General features: G+C 35.7%; 1 protein-coding gene across 3 annotated transcripts in view; it reads right to left on the reverse strand.

Moving 5' to 3' along the window:
* Window positions 1–21,405, reverse strand: part of AP3B1 (adaptor related protein complex 3 subunit beta 1) — a 165,735-nt gene that overhangs the window by 62,820 nt on the left and 81,510 nt on the right. For 2 of the 3 annotated variants that reach the window (XM_050913722.1, XM_050913721.1), the window contains exons 15-19: window positions 12,981–13,157; window positions 7,417–7,603; window positions 6,328–6,458; window positions 4,024–4,135; window positions 2,466–2,622 (exon numbers count right to left, since the gene is read on the reverse strand). In XM_050913722.1, the coding sequence (XP_050769679.1) occupies window positions 2,466–2,622; window positions 4,024–4,135; window positions 6,328–6,458; window positions 7,417–7,603; window positions 12,981–13,157 (764 nt within the window). Of the gene's footprint in view, window positions 1–890; window positions 927–2,465; window positions 2,623–4,023; window positions 4,136–6,327; window positions 6,459–7,416; window positions 7,604–12,980; window positions 13,158–21,405 lie in introns of all 3 variants that reach the window. The other variant, XM_050913720.1, reaches the window with a different exon arrangement.

Raw genomic sequence — 21,405 nt, forward strand, 5'->3', positions numbered from 1 at the left:
TTTCAGAAAGAAGTGCAGACACCCCTTTATATAAAGAAACTTTCAGACTATTCCACCTATGACTAACAGAACCTTGATGGGTTAATAAGATGTTTTTGCAAAGTAATACTGTTTAAAAAAAAAAAAAAAAGTCAGTGCATTGAATTTATTCCTTCATTAATTCTTCTAAATCAAACCACCTAGAAATAAGACCTATAATTTCTACAAATATTTCAACCCGTTGAAGAGTTTATACAGAAGAGCTATTACATTCTGACGCCTTTGGTCATATTGAGTACCTTACAGCTAATGGACTTCAGAGACACTATTCTTCACACAGTAAAGTTCTGTTCACCCTGGCAATGTTGGTTTATGTTGCTCTGTGTTAACACCTACTGAATATTATTAAAATCTGCCTGGTTTGCTTCTAATAATACTATAACTACCAATTACTACATTACCCTTCTGTCTTGGGGGGAGTTACTACCTAGAAATATTGCAGGAAATGAGAATTGTTTTCTAATAGTTATCATGGAGCAGATAAATTAGTATTGCATATAGAAAAAAACCTCTGTTTTTGGATCTGCAGGCAACCATTTTATACTTTCAAATCAGGTGTTTCATACACCACCTGATTCAGGTTCCTCCCCAAGACAATAAATTGGCTACTAAAGTGCTTGAAGGGTAACGAGGTCAACAATAATTAAACAAATCCAAACCACTCAACTATTAAGGGTCCCTCGGGACTCAAATTAAATTGTTATACATTTTTGCTTAGCTTTAGGAATACTACAAAAAATGTACTATGCTGCATTACTGTTTGAGATAGCAATGTTTTTAGAAGGGAAAAATACAGAGAAGGGGAATTGAAAAATCTAACATGAAAGAAAGGAAAATAGTTAGGGCAATACCTTCCTCCTCCCAAGAACTTCCCAGGACTGAATTGCCTAAATCAAATTTAATCAAAATTATTAAAAATCAATATTAACATTTAAGCCATGCTAATAATGCCTACCCATGTAACTGAAGTTGAAATCAACCCCCCAAATTTTAGTCAAAAGCATTTTTTTCTGAAAGCAGCAAACTTGAAGCTTGCAAAGCTAAAAATGAAACAAGAGTATACTTCAGAAAAACAGTCTAATGTAGCATAACCGATTGTTAAAATCATGGTGAAAAAATAGGTACTATCAAAATTATGTTTCAATATGACAACATTTAAAAACTTGTTTGAGGTCAATAAGCTAAACATAAAAATTCACTAGCATATACTGTTTAAAGTTTCTTCTTCATGACGTATAATACAGGTACTGACAAAATTATCTATGTTTCCTTCATTGCCATTGAACAGAAACTGTAGTTGAATCAACAAATAAGTTATTGTGAACCCATTATACAAATGAAGTTGTTTTGCAACAATTTATCTTTAGCTTATCTTTAAAAGTAGATTTAAAGATTAAAAATGTTACTTTACTGTACATCAGCCAGTTTTGATGGGTAATCATTGTTTACCTTACTGCTTAAAATTTCAGATTTTATTCTAATGAAAAGAATTTACTGGTAACTAGCTTTTTAACTTTGCGATGATGAAAAGCCTGTATTAATTTAACCTACAGATTTCATTTGTTCTGAACAGGAAAAACAATATAAATCACTTTTAAAATCATTAAATCCTGACTTAAATTAATAAAGTCATAATTAGGGCATTATGCTGTGTTTGTTATGGAAGTGGCAAGGCGAGCTGCTTTAATTACTGTCTGTAATAAAAGGAGCAGAGTGCGTACTGCGCCCCAATCAGCGCTGTCAGCCACGACTGAGCTGAGCTGCAAACTCATCAAGTGAGCTGGCAGCAGACTACAGAGTAAAGGGCGATCATGTCTGCAGAGGCCACTTGCTGACAGCAGTGGAAGAAACAGATTCATACAATCCAAGGTATTAGCCCCAATTACTCAAAATTTTAATGATAGTTTAATACATGATAATGCTGTTGATAATGGGCAATCTTAAAAAGAGCTAACACTTAAATACCTTGTGACCGTTTCCCTTCACAGCCCTTGCCTCTAATATTTGGATCATAATCTTTTTAATATAACATTATTTAGAAAAATCAATTGTCTTAGTTACATAATGGCAAACTGTTGAAGGACTTAATTTTAGCTCTCAGCAAAATGGCTGCAAAAGGTAATTAAGTGTTTCACACAACTGTTTGATCACTTATTCAGCCTCCCAAGGTTACATCAATTTTCAAAAAGCCACCCAAGATTTTACTGAAGTCAGAAATTAATTCCAAACATAAGAGTAGTCTGATAATGAAAATATGAACCCAGTTCATACCCTGCATATTACTGGCATACACTGAAACAGGAGACATCACTCCTTGGCCAATACACCCCCAAAAAAGCCCAATTAAAGGCTTAGCAGACTTTACAGGAAGATTGCTTTAACAGCTAGTACCACAAAAAATTAAAACCATACAAATGGATACCTACCTTTCAGCAGCAGCTCTAGATGTTTTCTTTGCAGTATTTTCTTTGCTGTCTGATTCACTGTCACTTGATTCTTCACTGGTAGAGGAACTCCCACTACTCTCATCACTGCTGCCTTCTTCCTTATCTTCCTTCTCACTTCCACTGCCGGAGTTGCTCTCTGAAATAAAAACAACTCTTACAATTTTTTCTAAATATCTTACATAATTAGTATTTTAGGAATCCAAGTTTGTTTTAAATAAAACAACGTTTTAGTATTTTAAGATCCAATTGCAAGCTTTAGCATTATTTACCCTGTGTCAAAAGCAGACAAGAAACTCACCTTCCCCTAACGTTTACAAAATTTTGTTGGTTAAAGACCTGTCCTCTTCAGCCTACAGTATTATACTTTATCAAATTAGAAAGCCCAATAATAAATTCATTGCATGTGGATTCTTCAAAATTACATAACCCTATCAGGAGTTGGAGATGACCTCAAATTCTCTAATCTATACATTCACTTAACTGCAAGATTATCTTTTCAACCAATTGCTTAATTTGATAATCTGTTCTTGAATACTAATAGTGACGATGATTGAATCACTGATTTAAACAAATTACTCATCCTCTAATTAATCATATAGTTACCAAATATTCAAATATCTGAAGTGAATATATTATTTTCTTGCTTCAGAGATCATTAATTTCAGTGATACAATTCTTAAACACTTCTTCTGCATATTTCCTCAGTTTAGGAATGAGAGGGAAGAAGCCCCATATTCAGATTTTAAGATGCCCTTCTTACATTCAACTAGATGCTGATAATTCTTTTAAGTCTCTAATGCTAAACATTTTCTGTGTCTAAAGTCTGGACCTGGGGGAATGATGTTCTTCACTACCTCTGAACTATATTAACATCTACTGAAACAGCTGTCTTGGGGAATTGCCTGTCTGGTATTAAGTGGGAGACTGGTCAAAAGAACCTTTGCTCACTGAACTTGATAGGCAGCTGTCAGTTATCTTCTCCATCATCACCCCCATTATAATAAACAGAAAATATCACGTAGAACTTGAGAGCAATACTAAACACAATGTACTGAATAAACCCCATGAAAGACTACACAGTTAAACTAGTTTGGCCTTTTGTCAACACAGCAGCACACGTTATCAAAATAGTACTTCATCAACAATGAATTCCAAAAAACATTCAAGACTTACGATTCCCAACAACCAAGCATATGGACACTCTTCCCACAAAAAGTTAGGTGCCTTTAGCTTTAATTGGAGTTACAAACTCTCACTACTCTCGCTAGGCTTAAAGTAGGATGAAAATAGCACGCCAGCTTTTTTAACTGGGAAACAAAGCAAAGTCTAACTCATTTAATAAACACACAAGCCATAACTGTAAAATTAGCAGTTATTGCACAGCTACAGTGAATGTAAAATTTTCCCCCTGGTTTCCTAATCTTACACATAGCTCTAGCTTTTTCTGAATTTTTTTCTGATTCCTTTTAAGTAGTGGCCAGTTCTGAAGGTAAGTTCTCCAGGCAGCGGAGATGCAAGTTGCTTTCCAAACACCTGCCTGATGCACTGGTACTGGCAGACTCATCTTCTTCCTCTTCTGATTCAGAGTAGAACTTTTCAATAGGTTTCTCTTTCTTTGTCTTACTTAGAATTCCAGTCCATTCCTTTGCCTGTAAATAAATTTCAACTTAAATTTACTTTTACAACCAGCAATACAAAAATATACACACAACATGGCAAAGAAAAACACTCACAGTAGTAGTATTAAGCAGTTTCTAAATAAATCCTCTAAGCAAGTCAAGAGAAACTATTAAACTTCTCTTACCTTACACAATTAGGAGAACTAAAAGTTTTGTACATACTTATAAAAGGTGAGATATGACTATTAGAGAGTCTAGAAAAAGATTTACTAAGGCAGATTAAAAGCATCAGTAACCATAAATAAATTTCTATGCCAAAAGAACCTGAAGTCTGAGAGTTTTATCTCTAGATCCAGCTGAGTTTAGCCTATGACTAGAATGAAGGGTAAATATGGCTAGTCACCACCTTTATCATCTCAAGTTTTAAGGGGAAAACAGATGTGGACCCAGTAGGCAGCAGAAGTTCCAGCAGCCACAGAGGAACTGTATTTCACTTCCTTTGCAATTCTCCAAACAAAAGTAATTCTTACCACCAAGAGAACACCAGATCGTGGCAATACTTTGGCCAGACTTTTTTTCTTTCCATACCCCCCTATACTACTAGAGAACCAGAAGAAAAACTCAGGCCAGGGGAAAAACAAACAGGCAGACAACTATATCAACAGCGTGATACAGGTCTGCCTCAGTGACCGCTCTGATCTGGAGTAAGACTAACTTTTGAAAGAGCTCTAACAGTGACCTGCAATGGTGTACGGTTCTAGAGACACACTGGCTTCCTCTTAAACACCAAAAGCTGCTAAAGCTTTGTAATGCTCCACCCAGCAACTGGTATTTTAATAAGCCAATATTCTTTTGGATATAAATGACAATTTAATTGTGGATTGCAGCTTAAGCACTCAGCTTCGCTCACATACACTGTGTAGGCACATGCAGTACTAGAGGAACCACAAAATTAATGACAATGAGACACTCTCCAAAGAAAATACTTGCAAAAAAACATGGGGAAAGGATTTTCATGCTTGTTTTGAGGTTTACATGGTTGGAGGGAGATGTTTTCTATTATGTTGCAGATGGATCAATTTCCTGCAATACTTTGCTTTTATGGACAAAGGCGCCTCCACACATTCTTTCATGCCAACCCTATAATTTATAACCCCCCACTTTAGCTGATTGCCTTCAGATTCTCCTCATAAAAGCTTTCAGAAGTTTGTACACAAATACCTCTTTTCCTGAAATGTATATAAGAAGGTAGACAAGTAATATTAAAGTATTAAGGAGAAATGCCTGTTCTACCACACTGCTGTTCACTGGCTTCTGCAAGTCATACCTATTTTTTAGAATTTTCTCTATCCATTCTATGCCTAACTTCTTATATGCAAATTCACAGGCGATTTACTGTAGAAGTTGGCTCCTGACAAGGACCATCCGCTTTTCTGGGTATACCTGTTAAAACAACATACCTCCGGGAGCACCATCAGCACACCATATTCCAATACATTTGTATTTCTGTTACCGTTCAATAGCTTCCACTGACATTTCGTAGGACTCTGGTACCCGATGCATAAACCACAACTCCAGTACCAGAACATGACTTTGCCTCAGAGTTTACAATGCAGTAACAAAAAGCTATTGGTAGTAGAAGACCAGCCCTATAATGTCAACAAATGACTAGTGCACTAATAGATGACATTTTCCTGTTATAAACTTTCCTAATTCTCTCCAGATGATCTGAAATGTAAACCCTGATCTCTTCCAGACTTTACACTTTGAAACATACATAATTTTCGTCCTTGCCGCTGCCTTTTGTTTATATTACCTATTTTTTTCTGTTTAGACTTGGATCTGTACACGAACAAACCTCCGGTCACCTCCTACTTTGGTAGTCCAGCTACACTCATCATTAACAGCAATTAACATACTGCAGCACAGCAAATATAAGAGGTATGAGATCAAAAGTGAGATGGAGGAGAAAAAAGCCCATTTAATCCACAAGCGAAGCAGAAGTGGCCTACAGTTGACCCACTTCTCTCATTGAAAAGAGCAAGCATTATGCAGGTTTCCAAATGCTCCGTTTCCAAGCTAAAATGAGCAACATGGATGTTCACATGCATCAATGTTTTTTAGTACAGCTTACAGATAGTATTTAAATACTTGTATTTTACGCTAATACTGTATATTGACGAGTGCCTTCAGCGAAGTTACTTTTAAGGATGCTGACGTACCGACTCGGCTACGTCAACGTTTCGGACGGAGGGGTCAGGCGCCACCTCTGGCCAGTCAGACAGCTCCAGGTAGCCGGTGGCTCGGCTGTTCAGTGTGTGAGACAAGGTGCCAAGCTGGAAATGATCCCGATCTATTAAAAAAAGGGGGGAGGGGAGAAATACACAAACACCATGAGCTCTACCACAAAGAGCAATCTTAATCAGGGCTAAAGGTAATTGCCATTATATTACCTCAAATGTCATGGAATAAATATAAACCAGGAAGCTCTTCATAGGTCAAAAAACTGATTTCAGTCCATAGATTACAATAATCTCCCCCATAATGGTCAATAAAAAAGCTAATCAGTCAGTGTGTTTAGAGGTGTTGCTCTGAAATGTAGCTTCTCTAAAAATTACTTTACTGTGAATATTAAGAATGACAGCACAGTTAAACAATCCATATACATGCTTTGGCACAAACACATCCAGAATTTTAATAGTTTTTCTTCAAAATGGAGCTCCTTTTAGAGCTTCAAACCTGGGACTAAGTACGTATGAAAATTAAAATCTCAAATCATCACAATAACAGAGCATTTTTAATTAAGATAACCTGATAACCTTTTAATTTGAGAAGACAGACAATGGTTCTCACTTGTAAAAAGGCAGGGAAAACGCACAGGGAAAATTATGACTTTGGAGAAAATTAATAAAAACCTAATCTATTGAGATTCAATTTATTTCAGATTCATAAAACATTTGCAATACTCACATTAACAATCTTCTATTAAAGTCCAGATAAAAGACTAGAGCTATTTTCCTAAATTGAAGAACAGTTTTCCTCAAGACACACCTTCTGTTATTTAAATCAAATTTAAAATCCACATGGATAGAAATGGATCAGTTTGTCAGGGTTTATCATCAGAGAACTGCACTGTGTTTGCACCATGCAAACCCTGCTTGCTGAAAAGCAAGTAAGCAGAGTGAGTACCCTTGCATATTAATCATTTGTATCTGCTAAGTGACACAATTTGTGAGCATATTTGAAACAGAATACGTTGCCACATTCCTTTACACAATGAACATTCACCAAATGATTTTTGGCAGTTATACCTTTAAAAGGAGACTCAAGCAATGGGGCAGGTTTCTGTGCCAGAAATATTTTTTTGGCATATTTGCTTAAAGCTCCACTCTTCTCATTCGGAACAATAAGCTGCCTAATAAATCTTGTACGGTCTCTGATGTCGTAGCTTTGATCATACTTGCCGAGATTTAATACGTACTGGGTAAGCAATTTTGTCTGTGGAAAAAAACAGGACAAGAACAGAATACAAGTTATTTATGATTATTGATAACTCTGGATAAACATATTTAAAGAGGTAATAAAAATGAATGGTTATGTCAAACAAATGTTGTTCCACAGGGAATATGCATTTCTAAAGCTGCAAATGGAATTCTGCAGCCAAAGCACATGTCCTCTTCTGTATTGGGGAGGTGAATGCTGAGTACTAAGAAGCAGCCATGTGCTAGATTATTAAACTGCTGAAGTGGAAAGAAAGGCATCATTAAAAAAATAATCATATATGGCAAACCCGCTGAAGGGTCTACGTGAGGATAATGAATGTGGAAATACAACTAAAAACATGGCACTCAAAACTTAATCGGAAAAATATGCAGGACATCAAAACATCAGAGGGTATTAGCGGGCTGGCAAACTGCTTCTGCTGAGGTGTGTTTTATGAAGAGATACTGTCCCTGGCATAAGCAGTGTCTGCACTCTGACTGCACTCAGTTACTTTATCCTGAATTATGACCCATTAAAGCAGACACATGAATCACTGAACTGGATTACTGCAAATTATTTGCAGTGCATTTAGCTGTTACTTTTTCATAAAAGCAAGCTGCTGATGCCCTCTAAAAACCAGGATAAAAGACTTCTTCCATTTTTTTTCTTGAAGCTTAAAGCCTCCAGTAATATCGGTCATTTATTTATTTATGTAAGAGAGCAACTTATATTATTACAGCTTTTTACAGCATAATAGGACTTCCTAATTTGATGTCTGAGAATATTAACATGTATTAAATAATTTTAATAATTCAGTTAAATTTTTAACACTGAAAAAAGAATATAAAAAACCAGGAAGACTTTCTCAGTATCTTAGAAATAATGTAGTGTAACCAGAACAATAGTGCTGAACAGACTTGTATCCATTAGATACATTTGAAAGAAGTATGCCACTTTGTTTATATACAAGCAAACAGGAAAAACAGCAAAAATAATATAGCATCATAAGGAAGTAAATTTTTAGTATTTCAACCCAGAATGGATGAATAACACAGAGTTTAAAACGTATTGTCAATTGTCAAGGAGGATTTATTTTCTTTATATAAAGAAACAACCTTGCATGTATATCTTGTTTATCATGCTATAGTTATAACAATAACACAGTTTCAATCATATGAACAGAAAAATATGTGAAAAAAAATCAGACAATTTTGTTATGTGCAATTTGCTAAGAAAAGTTCAGTTTAATAATTTCCACCTTGAGGATACAAGTTAGTTTTTTCTAGAGATGTAAAAATACTTTTTCAGAATATTGATTAACTCCTGTAAGTGAAATACACAGTAAACAAAAAATGGTTTTAATTGTAACCACATACAATGCAATGTATGCAAGCATTTCACAAAATACCCTATGGTACCAAAGTTTTGAACAAACTAGTCATATTACATTAGAATAATAGTAAAAGCATAGTTAAAAAAACCTTTCAGTGAAACATTTTTAGTTTCTTGTTTCTCTCTGATACCCAAGGATGGTTCTGTGAAAAGATATTTTTTTCCCCAAGGTACTGTCTTAGCTCTGGGAACAGTAAAACTTTCCCATACATATTTCACAGCTTATTGGCAGCTATTTCTGTATCAGGATATAAAATTTTAAACAACTGCATCAGACAGAACATACGTAATCTGCACTCATGCAGGACGTATGCTGTTCAGTCTAAATGGAATTGGAAGGGAGGGTTCCCAGGTAGCATGAATTAAACTAAATGAGGGATACCTCCTGCAGCCTTTGCCATCACTTCTCCTCTGTAAAACAAAACAAGACTCCTTCCTGTCATGGCAGAAAGCTCAGCAGAACGGATCATAAACCACAGTGGTCTTTGCTTGTGAATTGCTACAGGGATGGGAAAAGTTGAGGGCCTTGCTATCATGGTGGGCACTTTTTCAGTGAGCGTTGATGGAATTAGATAAAGAGTTGATCCTGAAAGACTGCATTTTCTTTAATAGGATCATTTTCTCCATGATCCTTTCCCTTTTCCTCCTCCCTTTCCTCTCCCCTAAAATATCTTTTCCATATCGTCCAAGACAGATAAAGACACAGCAAATTTATATGGAAGAATGCTCCATATCTGCAAGAAGTCTCCTTGCAAGCATCATATATAGTATAAATAGTTTTGACGAAAACAGCAAGAAAACACTATTTTTTTTTCTTGTCTTATGGCAAAACAACCAAACAAGTAGCGGAGCTTTTCTACATGGAGGTAGGTAATAGAAACAATTAATTTTAATTAAAAACAAAAACTAAAGTAATGAATACACATCAGTTTTTCCAACAAAGGAATAGCTATAAGAAGCTGAAAATTATTTGAGCAAGCATGTTAATTTGGTGAAATATGACAGAATCTGCACACCATGACTGCTTCACAGAACAGTAAGACAAAGTATTCTGATATATGATATGATACATTTATTATCATATGTCAACATTGCCTGTTATCTGGACATGCTCATTATATAGGCATAATATAATTTCTTTTATCCCTACACTATTAAAATCTATTACTATCTTTTTACCTTTGGTTTGGCTAATATGAAAAGTATACCTCAAGTCAACCTTCAGCAATACTTCTAGAATTTTCTAGTGGCAATAGTTCTATTTAAGACTGTAATGCCTATCCTGTATTAGCAGCAATGAACCTTTTGGTAGGTCCCCACTTGAAAAATTTTATAATACAAGTATCACCAACAGATGAGGCTCTACAGTGGGAGAGAAACAGCTATCTATCCACTCTTTGATATCATTAGCTTGCACTAACTTGATTCTTTAGATACGTATGATAAGGCTATTGTGCTAAACCACGTCTATCATATCTATTTATACAGTAGGACTACTCAGGACTTTCGTGGTGGGACTCCTACTGTGTTACACAGCAGAAACCCATCAAAATCTCTTTATTCTTCCTGCTATATGCAAGAGACAGCTAAAGCAATTAGATGATATTTTCTGCATAACACTTTCTCTTATATAAGCTCCATTTAGACAGCTATCTAGCAGATTCATAAGGATTTTTATGTCCCTAAATGATGAAAAAAGGAAGCAAGTTTACCAAACAACACAGACAACCAGAGGAAAGCCAGTTCTTATTACATATTTATCCAGATAGGATTGAACCTGAAACTCATCCTTAAATTATAAACTGCCTTTGAAAATTCATAGGGTGATCACAGTATTTAAAGCATACTGGAAATTCTTATAAAAAATCCTGAATCTTAAAAAGCATTCCTGAGAATGTGCTGCATTAAGTGTTTGAACATATGCCTAAGGAAATTATCAGCAAATAAAATATTTACAGAAAGGGAAAAAATACCAGTGTCTTATTTCCTCCCATATTTTGTGCTTTTCTCCAAACAAGACTTAACAGTGAGTTCTACCTGCCTTTCCCTCACCTGGGGAAAGAGCTCTTTTCGTCTGTTTGGTTGGTGTTGAGTCTCTCTTGGCTATCCTACCACTACTTTTCAATAAAGTGACATTGTATCTTTGAGATTTTCACAACTCCATTGACTTTGGATGAAACTGATATAGGATTCAAAAAAGTACTACGTGGTGGGGTAGGATATGGAGGGAGAAAACATGGGGATGAGGAGAGACGGACAGTCTGACAACTGAGCAGTCAAGTGTACAAGATTTGCCTTCAAGTTTGAAAAACTAGACTGAAAAATGGCTGGACTTTTTAGGAACTCCATGACTCCAAATCATTCCAGAAAGAAATGTTTTAATACTGAGTGAGTAAAGAAGAGTTACGCCTGGGAATAAGGATGTAGATATAGGAAGAGTGTTGCCAGCTCCTAAAGGCAAAACCGTCATATTCTAGTTTGGAAGGAGCTTTGAATCAAGCCAAGTCATCAACCTACTCTGCTAGAATTTTGTATATTAATAGCTTGACCACTTGGAGAAGACAACTTATTTTTCTGAAACCTAAAACTAAAAAAGGAAAACACCCTTTGATAAAATTCATCATTTAGTAGGCATCTCAGGAGACAGTTTCTTCTGCTTTATCATCATTACTGTATTTGAATAAAGGGTTATATAATGACTGTTTAAAATTTATTACGACGTGAAACTGGAAAAAGACCATCACAGAAATCATCATCTCCTTGTAGGCAATGGATTTTTGGCAAATATGGCGTGGAAAAATTAGTGTAAAATTACAAAAATCATATGGAAAATTAGTAAATATTACGTAATGGGCCAAAAGGAGACAGTTTAGATAATCAGACCAATCTTTCCTTAGCTCAGTCAGCATTTCCATTAAGATAAGCACTGACAGAAAGAAGTCACCTTTTGTTACTGCCCCATTTTAGACTGTATAAGCAAAGGACAAGCATTCATTCTTACCTGAATGCATGGCAAGACAATTCATCTCCCACATGCCCTACAGAATAAAATCTCAGACAGATCAAGTCTGCAGTTGGATATAGCTATCAAGGAATGAGAAGACACCACAGTTGCAGAGGTACAAGATCCTGTCCAAGCTGTTGTAAAACAAAGAGGTCTAGCAGCCCAGGAAAGTGTATACATCTCAGACAATATATTTCTTCTACATTTGGAAAAAAAATTCTTTGACTGTACAAACTTCTACAGTAATAATTGGAATTACAGTGAAAAATTAGTGTCAAGACACTATATTCCATAGCCAGAGAGTGATGAAGTTCACAGTGCTGTCATTGAGAAGAATGAGGCAGCTGGCACCTTTCATAGCTATTGTTTTCAGCTGCCTGGAGATCGAAGTTCACCTTTTTTTACTATCTGACATTTTTAGATTATCTTTATTACTAGACATGATCAAAATCCACCCTCTCCACAAGGTAAAGTGAAATAGTAAGAAATATGGAAAAATGGAAAGCAGTTACTATCTTTAAGATGAGCACTGATGGAAAGACATAACGAGGCCTTTTGCTGGCATCTCCTTTTAGATATCCTGAACAAAAAATGAGCAGCTTATTGTTCAAATTGACAGTACTCCCTTGAAAATTCTGGTCTTAGATCCAGAAAACAGCAAATCACATCTGGAAAATCTCCTATCTGATATTACTAATACAATTCACAAATCTTTCCTATTTATGTGAATTAAAAAATCCACAATTTCCCCAAGAAAGAAAGAGGCAAAAAAGAGTGATCTCATCAGTACATTCACATTTACAATCCAGCACATACTCAAAGACTCATGGTTAGATTTAGCATGTTAGATTTCTTGCAAATTGATGTTCAGCTTTTCGTTGTAGAATAATATGGACTCTTTTGGTTACTTATAGAAAAGAAATCACCACTGATCTACACAGACTGTACAAAACCTACTGTGACTCTAAATACATACACTTCTGAGTTTAAGCTTACCTGCTTTGAGTTTGTTAAATACAGTTTTGCGCCCAAATTTAAGATCTGCAACTTGACAAGGTCATCTTCGTTAGTGAAGCTCTTGGCTGTTTTCCTCAGAACATCAGGTGCGATCTTTGGAACTCGTTCACAGTACTCGCCAATGAGCCAGAGAATGCTGGCTCTGGCTACTGGAACCTAAGAAAACATTGCGCACTCTAAGTTAACACATTCACATAGACTACTTGCGTACTTGTACGTGTCTATGTTCAGTAACAAGTTAAACAAAATACCGTCTAAAGACAATTGCCATGCAAGAAATACAGACCCAAATTAAATACTGTTCAATACAGCCACGGTGGTAGAGTGAATATTCGTACAAATCTAAGACACAGATCCTGCCCCAAAAACCATGCATTATGAGGTGACAAGATAAACAGAGCAGGAATGGAAACAGAGGCACACAGAAGTGATGTGAACATGTGTCCATGTTCACAGTACAAGCTGGTGGCAGCTGGGAAGAGAATCCAAGCCTTCAAGGTGTGGTTGGGAATTCCTGCCACCAGGTTATGCTAAACACCATGTTGAAACAAAACAGTGCTTTTTTGTGACTATATTCATATAGAAATGGTTTCCAACAATACAGCTTCCTCAAATCCTACCTATCTATGTTAAAAGCACAGGAATTTCTTTAAGACTATTGCTATCTTTCCTTCATTTTTATTTAAAATTTTATGACAGTAAGATTCATATTTTTGCAAATGTCCAAGGCCAGCTGAACACAGAATTCTGGAGAGACAGGAGTTAAAAATTAGGGTTCTCAATTTCTGAATAGGGTCTAACCCCTTAACTGAAAACACTCTGACCAGAAACTTCACACAGGTCTTACTGTTTTGGAGCTACCTGACTGCTTCACTGAAATAACTGGCAGTAGCAGTTTTTAGAAGAACTCCCAGCGTAATGCGCTGACTTCAAAAGCATGGTACTGTCACAGACGGAGGGGAAGCAAAATGGAAAATCACAGAAGGAAGTTGAAGCTTATGCTCTATGCAGAGTCTAGCTAGAAGTAGTTAGGAGTTAAATGAAATACACACACTCTTCTCAAAGATGAGCTAGCGTATATTACCTGGTAGTCAAATTAAAAATTGCATCTGTGTTACATACCTCCCTGAAAACATCGTTCTCCTTCCTTGAGAGGAAGGACGAAAGTATGCAATGAGAAAATTCTGCTAGGCAGAAGCATGTCTTGCATAGCGTCTACAGACTGTGGTGCTCTCAGGTTCTGTACAGACTCTTGTTCAACAGATGTTGAAATATTGGGAAAAACCATAACTGTTCTATCCTATCAAATGACTGTAGTTTAGAAAAAAGGAAAGCTTCCAACTGTAACTGCAATTTCAGTGAATTTTGCTGCTTTTTCTGAAAAAGTAAAAAACATTTGCACTAACACTTCCCATTACTCCCTACACTACACAGTGATCTTTTTTAATAAGCTTACACTTAAGCGAGTGAGAGTTCTGCCTTACGTAAGATTCACAGGAGAAACAAGCTTCAGAAATTCAGTGTGGTTCTCAAAGCACTAATTCTTAGCATCTTTTATATATGTTTTAATTACTTTTCCAGCACATGTCAGTTATTCATATACGAATATCTATTTCTCACAATCACAGTGGGAACCAACTATTAAGTATCCTACCCTGTATACACATAAAATTTGAAAGTACTGCTTTCCAGTTACATTCTTAAAAGGTAACAAATGCAAGTAAACTACCAAGGTTCAGGATAGCAATTCCCAAACTATGGCCCATAGTCCCTAATAAATGGCCCACTAAGCCGTACTAAAGAAATACTAATCACATTCACAAGAAATTTTAATGATTAAACACGTTTTACTGCTCCAAAAAGTTTGGGAACAGTTCTGAATAAAGTCAACCTGATAATATCTGCCTCTATACTTCACAGTGTTGCAAATGCACATGCCAACAAAAATATAAACAGGCATGTCATGGGGAAAACGGAGGACTGCCTCTGCTGAAAGAGAAAGCAATCAGATCATGGGAAGACAGAATACAGGAGTCCAACAACAACAACAAAAAATCCCCTCAAGAGATAAATGCCAATTCTAAACATGGAAAGGGTATTTAAGGTAGAGGTAATATAATGTATTGAGCGTGGTATAACACAGTGATTTAACATACATAAATATATGTAAACACTGATTGAGATACAGGTTAATTTTTTGTGAACTGACAAAAAAATTTAAATGGAACTTATAGGGTGAGAGAGGGGAACAAGCTACTGAACAACTGCTAAATATAAAAACTTCAAATGCAGTCAGAGTATGTTCGCCTGCGAAACGGTAAGACTGATGCCATTACTGTACACTGATTTCAGAAAGGAAAGAGGTTATTTCTAATGTTCCAAAGGTTACACTGCATTAAGACCTTACTCCCAATCTATTATTTTAAATTGGGCTAAAGAATAGTAATTGAGTGGTACATTAAATTTTCCAGTATTGGAGCAGTTCAAGTTGCCCGCTGTACAGATAGATACCTCTAAATAAGAATATATAGGCAACTTCAGATTTCAGTTATGCTAGATTTATTTTTCTAAAATATTTCATTACAGCCTTGTTAAAATATTAGAATTCTACAAGAGATCACCAAGTACCACACTCTGGGCAGCAGCCTATTAGAAACATCCCTTTTCCTATTATTGTCTTTTCATACAGCAAAAATAGCTCACAGAGCAGACCAAATCAGTAAAAGCATTAATTATGAAAGACAAACATCAGTATTGTACTTTTCCTAGTCAAACCCAGGACTACACTTTAGAACCACAATGAAATATACTGAAATATATTTAAACAGTGTGCATTTAAGCACAGTGTTTTACTCTTTAAAGTTTTTTCCCAGTTTGTAAAATGTAATTATTAGAGTAAGAAACTAGTTTTAGAATGTAAAATAAATAGACTAAAAAAAGCCTAATTTGAAAAACAGCGACAACGGAAGACAAATGAAATTTCTCGTGAGACTCTGCCTTTTAACCAGGTTGTTAGCTTACTATGTAAATACTGTATATATTAAACTCAACTTTGTGCAACAAGAATCAATATCAATTAGAGACTTTTTGAATCAAACCCTGAGTGGAAGCCATTTTAATGAAAAGTGTATGTCGAACTGATGAACCCAATGTTTCTGTGTCACTGGATTCATTTGGGGTCAAAATCACACAGTATTTTCAGACTTCTTTTTCCTTGTTTAAGTCTTCCAGTCCTCAACCATGTAATATCAAGTGCATGATCCTGCAGCCGTTGTTTCTAGGGCATTCAAAACAGCAAACAAGAAAACAAAGCCACTTATAGACCTTTGTTGCCTTTTCCAGTATAGCTTAAGTAGGGACCTTGAATTGACAAAAATGCAGGAAGTAATACTTTCATTATTCAGCCCTGCTCTGCATTATCCTCAAAGGCAAACAGGACTGTAAATTACTTTGCCTGATGTTTTATACCATATGCCCTGAGCAAGTGGTTAAGTGCACTTTTTAAGCCTTAGTACCAGAAGGCAGTTTCTACTGCCATTTTAACCCATTACCTGTCTGAAGGAAAATAAATAAATGGTTAAAAGATAAAAAATAAAAACCAGCCAGACCCTCTCCCCTCAAAGCAAGACTATGGTTACTTACAGCAGTTAGAGAAAGACATTATAAAGATTTTACAGATCACTCTAAGCAGCACAATTCAAAAACTATTGTAGTTCAGCTCTAACCTTATTACAGAACATACTAGGCTAAAGTACAACTTAAAATTGCCATTTCTGGTTATCCACATTTGTCACAAAACGAGGAGATATTCAAATTGCAAATGAGGTCTAATTCTCTGCATCCAGAAGAAAATTTGCATAGCTAGCAATTTTTTAAATTTTATTTGCAATCAGAAATTGAAAGAGGGATGAAGTTGATGTGAAATGTCAGACTGGCAGCATGAAGAAAAGGTACACAGGAAAGAATAGGAGTAAAAGACAAGTGTTGGTTTTTTGTTTGCAAATGGTAGACCTTCAAGGACTCCTCCATTAATTGAACCTCTACACATAAAATTCCTTTAAAAAAGGATCTCCACTGATGACTGCCACCTCTTATATCGTGTACAGGTTTTATTTAAATTGCGTTTTATTCAAGCCGAATATTTGTTTCAAGTTCAGTGTACAGTGTCCCTGGACACAACGTCCCAAAGGCCACGTATTCCTCTCAAATTCTAAAATATTACATAGATATTAGAGCAAGTAAAAAAATGATCAAATCACGATAATTGTTCATTAACGCATTACTTACATAAAGGTTTAAAAATACATTATTAAAGTGTATCCTAGGGAAAAGAATGTGGCTAGAATCGGAAGCTTGCAGAACTGAAATACATATGAACATATGAATGTAATACCTTGTGATACCTTCCCAACATGGAGGGAAAGGAGAACTTAATTAAAGAAAGCAAGCCACCTCTCCTGTGAAGCCGAATCAGAAACATAGCAATAAGCAGTATTTATGCAGGAATACTGCAGAGGAATTTAAATTTGTTATTGCTGGATGAATGGACAGAGCAGTGTCAAAAACTCCCAGTCACCTACGCTAGTAATAAGAATCCCAACCCAAACCAGTAATTAGTAATTCTTAATTGCTTCCATAAGTGACATGTTTTTTGCCACATATCAAGGTCTTCAAGTTACATGCATCTATCTTATTTTTCCTCTAAACTTGCAACTCCTTATCCTGTCTTTATCCCATCAAGAAGTGTTCTCATCTCTAGATTAGAAAACACTTCAGACTTCTCTCATATTCCCACTCACATTCTAGAAGGAACTAGGAATAAATCTGTAATGAAAACCAAGGATGTCGGAATTCACGAACTATCAAAAAAAAAAAAAAAACGCCTTAGTTGTACTTTAAGAGAAAGTCTGGAGAAAAAAAATCACACCAGAACTAAAAGATTCCCATCGCCCAGAAAGCAATCGCTACTGGGTACAATGTACCATGATAAATTATTTTTTTATAAAAAGAAAAAGGCAGAAACTAATGTGGAGACTCCTGCAGCTTGTTTATATAAGGAAATACACAAATGTAGAACACCATCGAGACATTCTTACTCAGAGCTAATTCTTGCTAGGTTGATTTACATTCATTCATTGCTAAAATGAATTAAGATAAATCAAAAGAGGCATACTTCGGATGTAAACAAGTGTCTTGTGTTAATCCAGTTTAATCAATGCAGTCTAACCAATCCACTTTAAATATGCAAGTATTTGCACTTAGACAAATTCTGGACCATAGGTGTTTTGAAGGAAAGATTTTCTAAAAGAGTAGACTATATAACTATATGACACATATTTGACAAGAGAATATTCTAAAAGCTTTTGAAAAAGCCCCTCAACATCTTTGAAAATGTCATCCTTTACAGGGTAGAAAGGCACTCTCATGAATAAAAAAGGACTAGATAACAGGAAAGACAAAAACCCAGTTACAATGGAAGACCATCATCCTATGTCCCACAGGGACCTATAGGGGAAAATGTGCTGTTCAACAGATTTGCAAGCAACCTAGAAGAGGGCTATCTAGTGAGGAGACAATCTGCTGACACAAAATTATTCAAGGTAATCTAAACTAAAACAGAGCCTGAACATTTGAAGATGACTTATTAGTGACACTTAAAAATTGGGCAGAAGTGATGTAGCTGGCCTTGAGACATTAATAACAGGACTTAAAAAAAAAAATTCTACGCATACTGATGTACCCCAAACTATTTCTAGGGAGAAATATCTTGGAATCATGAATATTTTCAGAGAATTGTAGAACTGTTAAGTCAATGTTCTGCAGAAGTCAAAAGGCAGAGAACCCCAGGAAAGTGAGATAAAAAATACAAAACAAGTAATATCATTATGTCACTGCATAAAATTCCTCCTTCATACTCTGACTACTGTGTGCACTTCTGGTCACCCCACTTCAAAAACAACACAAGTATCAGGAAATACAAAGAGAAGAGGGAAAGGCTGATCAGAGATATGGAATATGAGGAGAGATTAGAATTTTTAGATTAGTAGGCGTGATGATGTGGATAGCAAATTCAAGCTTCCAGTCAGTGGCTGAGAAGGTACCTTGGAGGTGCATCACAATGAACTTGCTCTTGTCTTTAAATCCCTCTCCCTAAAGCACTGGTTTTTGGTGCTGCTGAAGGTGAGATTACTCTATTAAGAGGACTTTTGGACTCAACCAGTATCATCCTTCTTTAAATGGCCCTTTCCCATATGCATATTTTTTAAACTCCTGTCACTGTAGAAACTATACACACAAAACTAATTAAGCCTACCTCAGAGTGAACACCTAGCACAAACTAGCACTGCTTAGATCTCTGGCCCGCAACTTACCAAGTCATTAAATTGTAAAGCATGATGAAGTTATTAACACATTAACAGCCAAATGGAAACATTTTTATGATTTTAAAAAACAGAAGTTTAAAGAGATCCAATTGTTCTCTTGTTTAATATCTTCAGAACACCATCAGACATGCATTTCTCAGTTACAACCTTTGAAGTGTGTGGAGAAAAGGAGCTGGAATACAGCTAGATCAAGCTGTACTATGCACGGGTCTAGGTACTCAACAAATACCACACACAAAACAGATCTCATAGATCTTTGCCTGGGCACACGTGAGATAAAAGTTTAAGGTACAAATGATAACATACAAAAGCAAAGGAAGAAAAATAAGTACTCTTTTCAGACATGTAAGAAACAATCAATTAAAGGGCAAACTGAAATGGACCTAGTCCTAACCTTTACTGTAAATGAGAGTCAGTGGTCTATAAGAGCTCAGCAGTTTTTAATTGAACTTCCTAATATTTCTTATAGTTGGTCAGATATATTTAGCTTACTATCCATCCTATCACTTTCTAAACAGCTTCTGTAGATGATGAAGATGAAGTCAAGAATGAAGACAAGATGAAGATGAAGACAAGAATGAGTAAATTTCAGACTGGATGGCCTGAAAGAAACATTGCTATAAAAAATTTTTAGGCACCTCATCATTGACAATCACTATCTCAGGCTAAGACAAGTGAAATTTATAACAACATGAATGAAATAAATTCAAGCACCAACCCAAAAATGTCTTCCATCCAGTTTACACCGATTTTGTTCATTTTAGTGCTAAGTGTTCACCATTTACCTAAACTAAATCATGACAGAACAATCAAAAAGTTTATTTTTACCTGAAGTGCTTTTCTATTTAATTGTGTTTAATTCTGTTCATGCTTTTGGTTGTGTTTTACATAGTATTAAATTAATTTCAAGTCTAAGAAGCACCAAAGAATTTCTTTGCCTACACTCCCCCACCCTCCAGTTACTTTCAAGTTCATTCAAGACCATGTTATTTGGCTGCTTCTCCTATGTCCAAATGCAAGAGTCCTTTAAAGACAGTGGTATGGTCTTGCATAAAGGAATAGGGTAGGTCCCTTAAGTTTCAATCCCAATTTAAAAATGAGCCCAGAAATACTTTCCGCAACACGAGAGGTAAGGAAAAAAAAAAAAAAAGTGTAAAATATGTGTGTACAAAAGTGTGTGTGTATGTATGTATATTGTATGTCAATGTAAAAAGGGTCAGGAATCCTTCCTTTGTGTCTCTATGTCTTATAGCAGACAAAAACCAAGGCAACTGTGTTATGTCAACTCACAACCTCTCTTGCCATACTAAGATCAATGTTTAAAATACACTTGCAGATCTCGGGAATTCCAGTAACGCTTTATTAAATGCTGAAATGTCAAACTCAGATCCTCAGTAATTATATAATCCAAATACCATCTTCCTAAACATATAAAAATACGCTTATCCTTTTCAGAAGTGTCTGAAGGGGTTGAGGGTTGGACTAGACGACTTTTAAAGGTCCCTTCCAACCCAAACTATTCTGTGATTCTGTGAAGGAGTACATCCATTTTCAAACGTAATAGGTGCAAGTTATTTCAGGATAATGATATGGCATTCAAATTATAAATATGAACTTCTTCCAAATTTATTCTTTAATCCAAAGTCCTAAACACACTGAGGAAGATAAATTTCTGGAAGTTATTATTAAAAAATTACAGGGAAAAATGTAAAGATGTAAAACAATCACCTTGGAGAGCCTACAGCATCACTATCACTGCTTCCTTCTTGAGTAAGAAGCATGATTCTGATTCAGATTTTGATGTTTAGTTTATTCCTATGACTGCTCTGTTCCACAGCCTGTTCTCCCACTACTTACCATTTTCTGATATTCTGTACAACCTCATTATTGGAGAACATGAGTATCTCAAAGTACTTCAAGTACTGCATGTCTTTTTTCCCCCCCTTACTTAACTTAAAAAAAGGATTTCCTTTTACCAAAAAATGGCCTGTATTTAAAACTTGGAATATTTACTCAGAAGT

Source organism: Gymnogyps californianus, chromosome Z (genome assembly GCF_018139145.2).
Source record: "Gymnogyps californianus isolate 813 chromosome Z, ASM1813914v2, whole genome shotgun sequence".
NCBI lineage: Eukaryota > Metazoa > Chordata > Aves > Accipitriformes > Cathartidae > Gymnogyps > Gymnogyps californianus.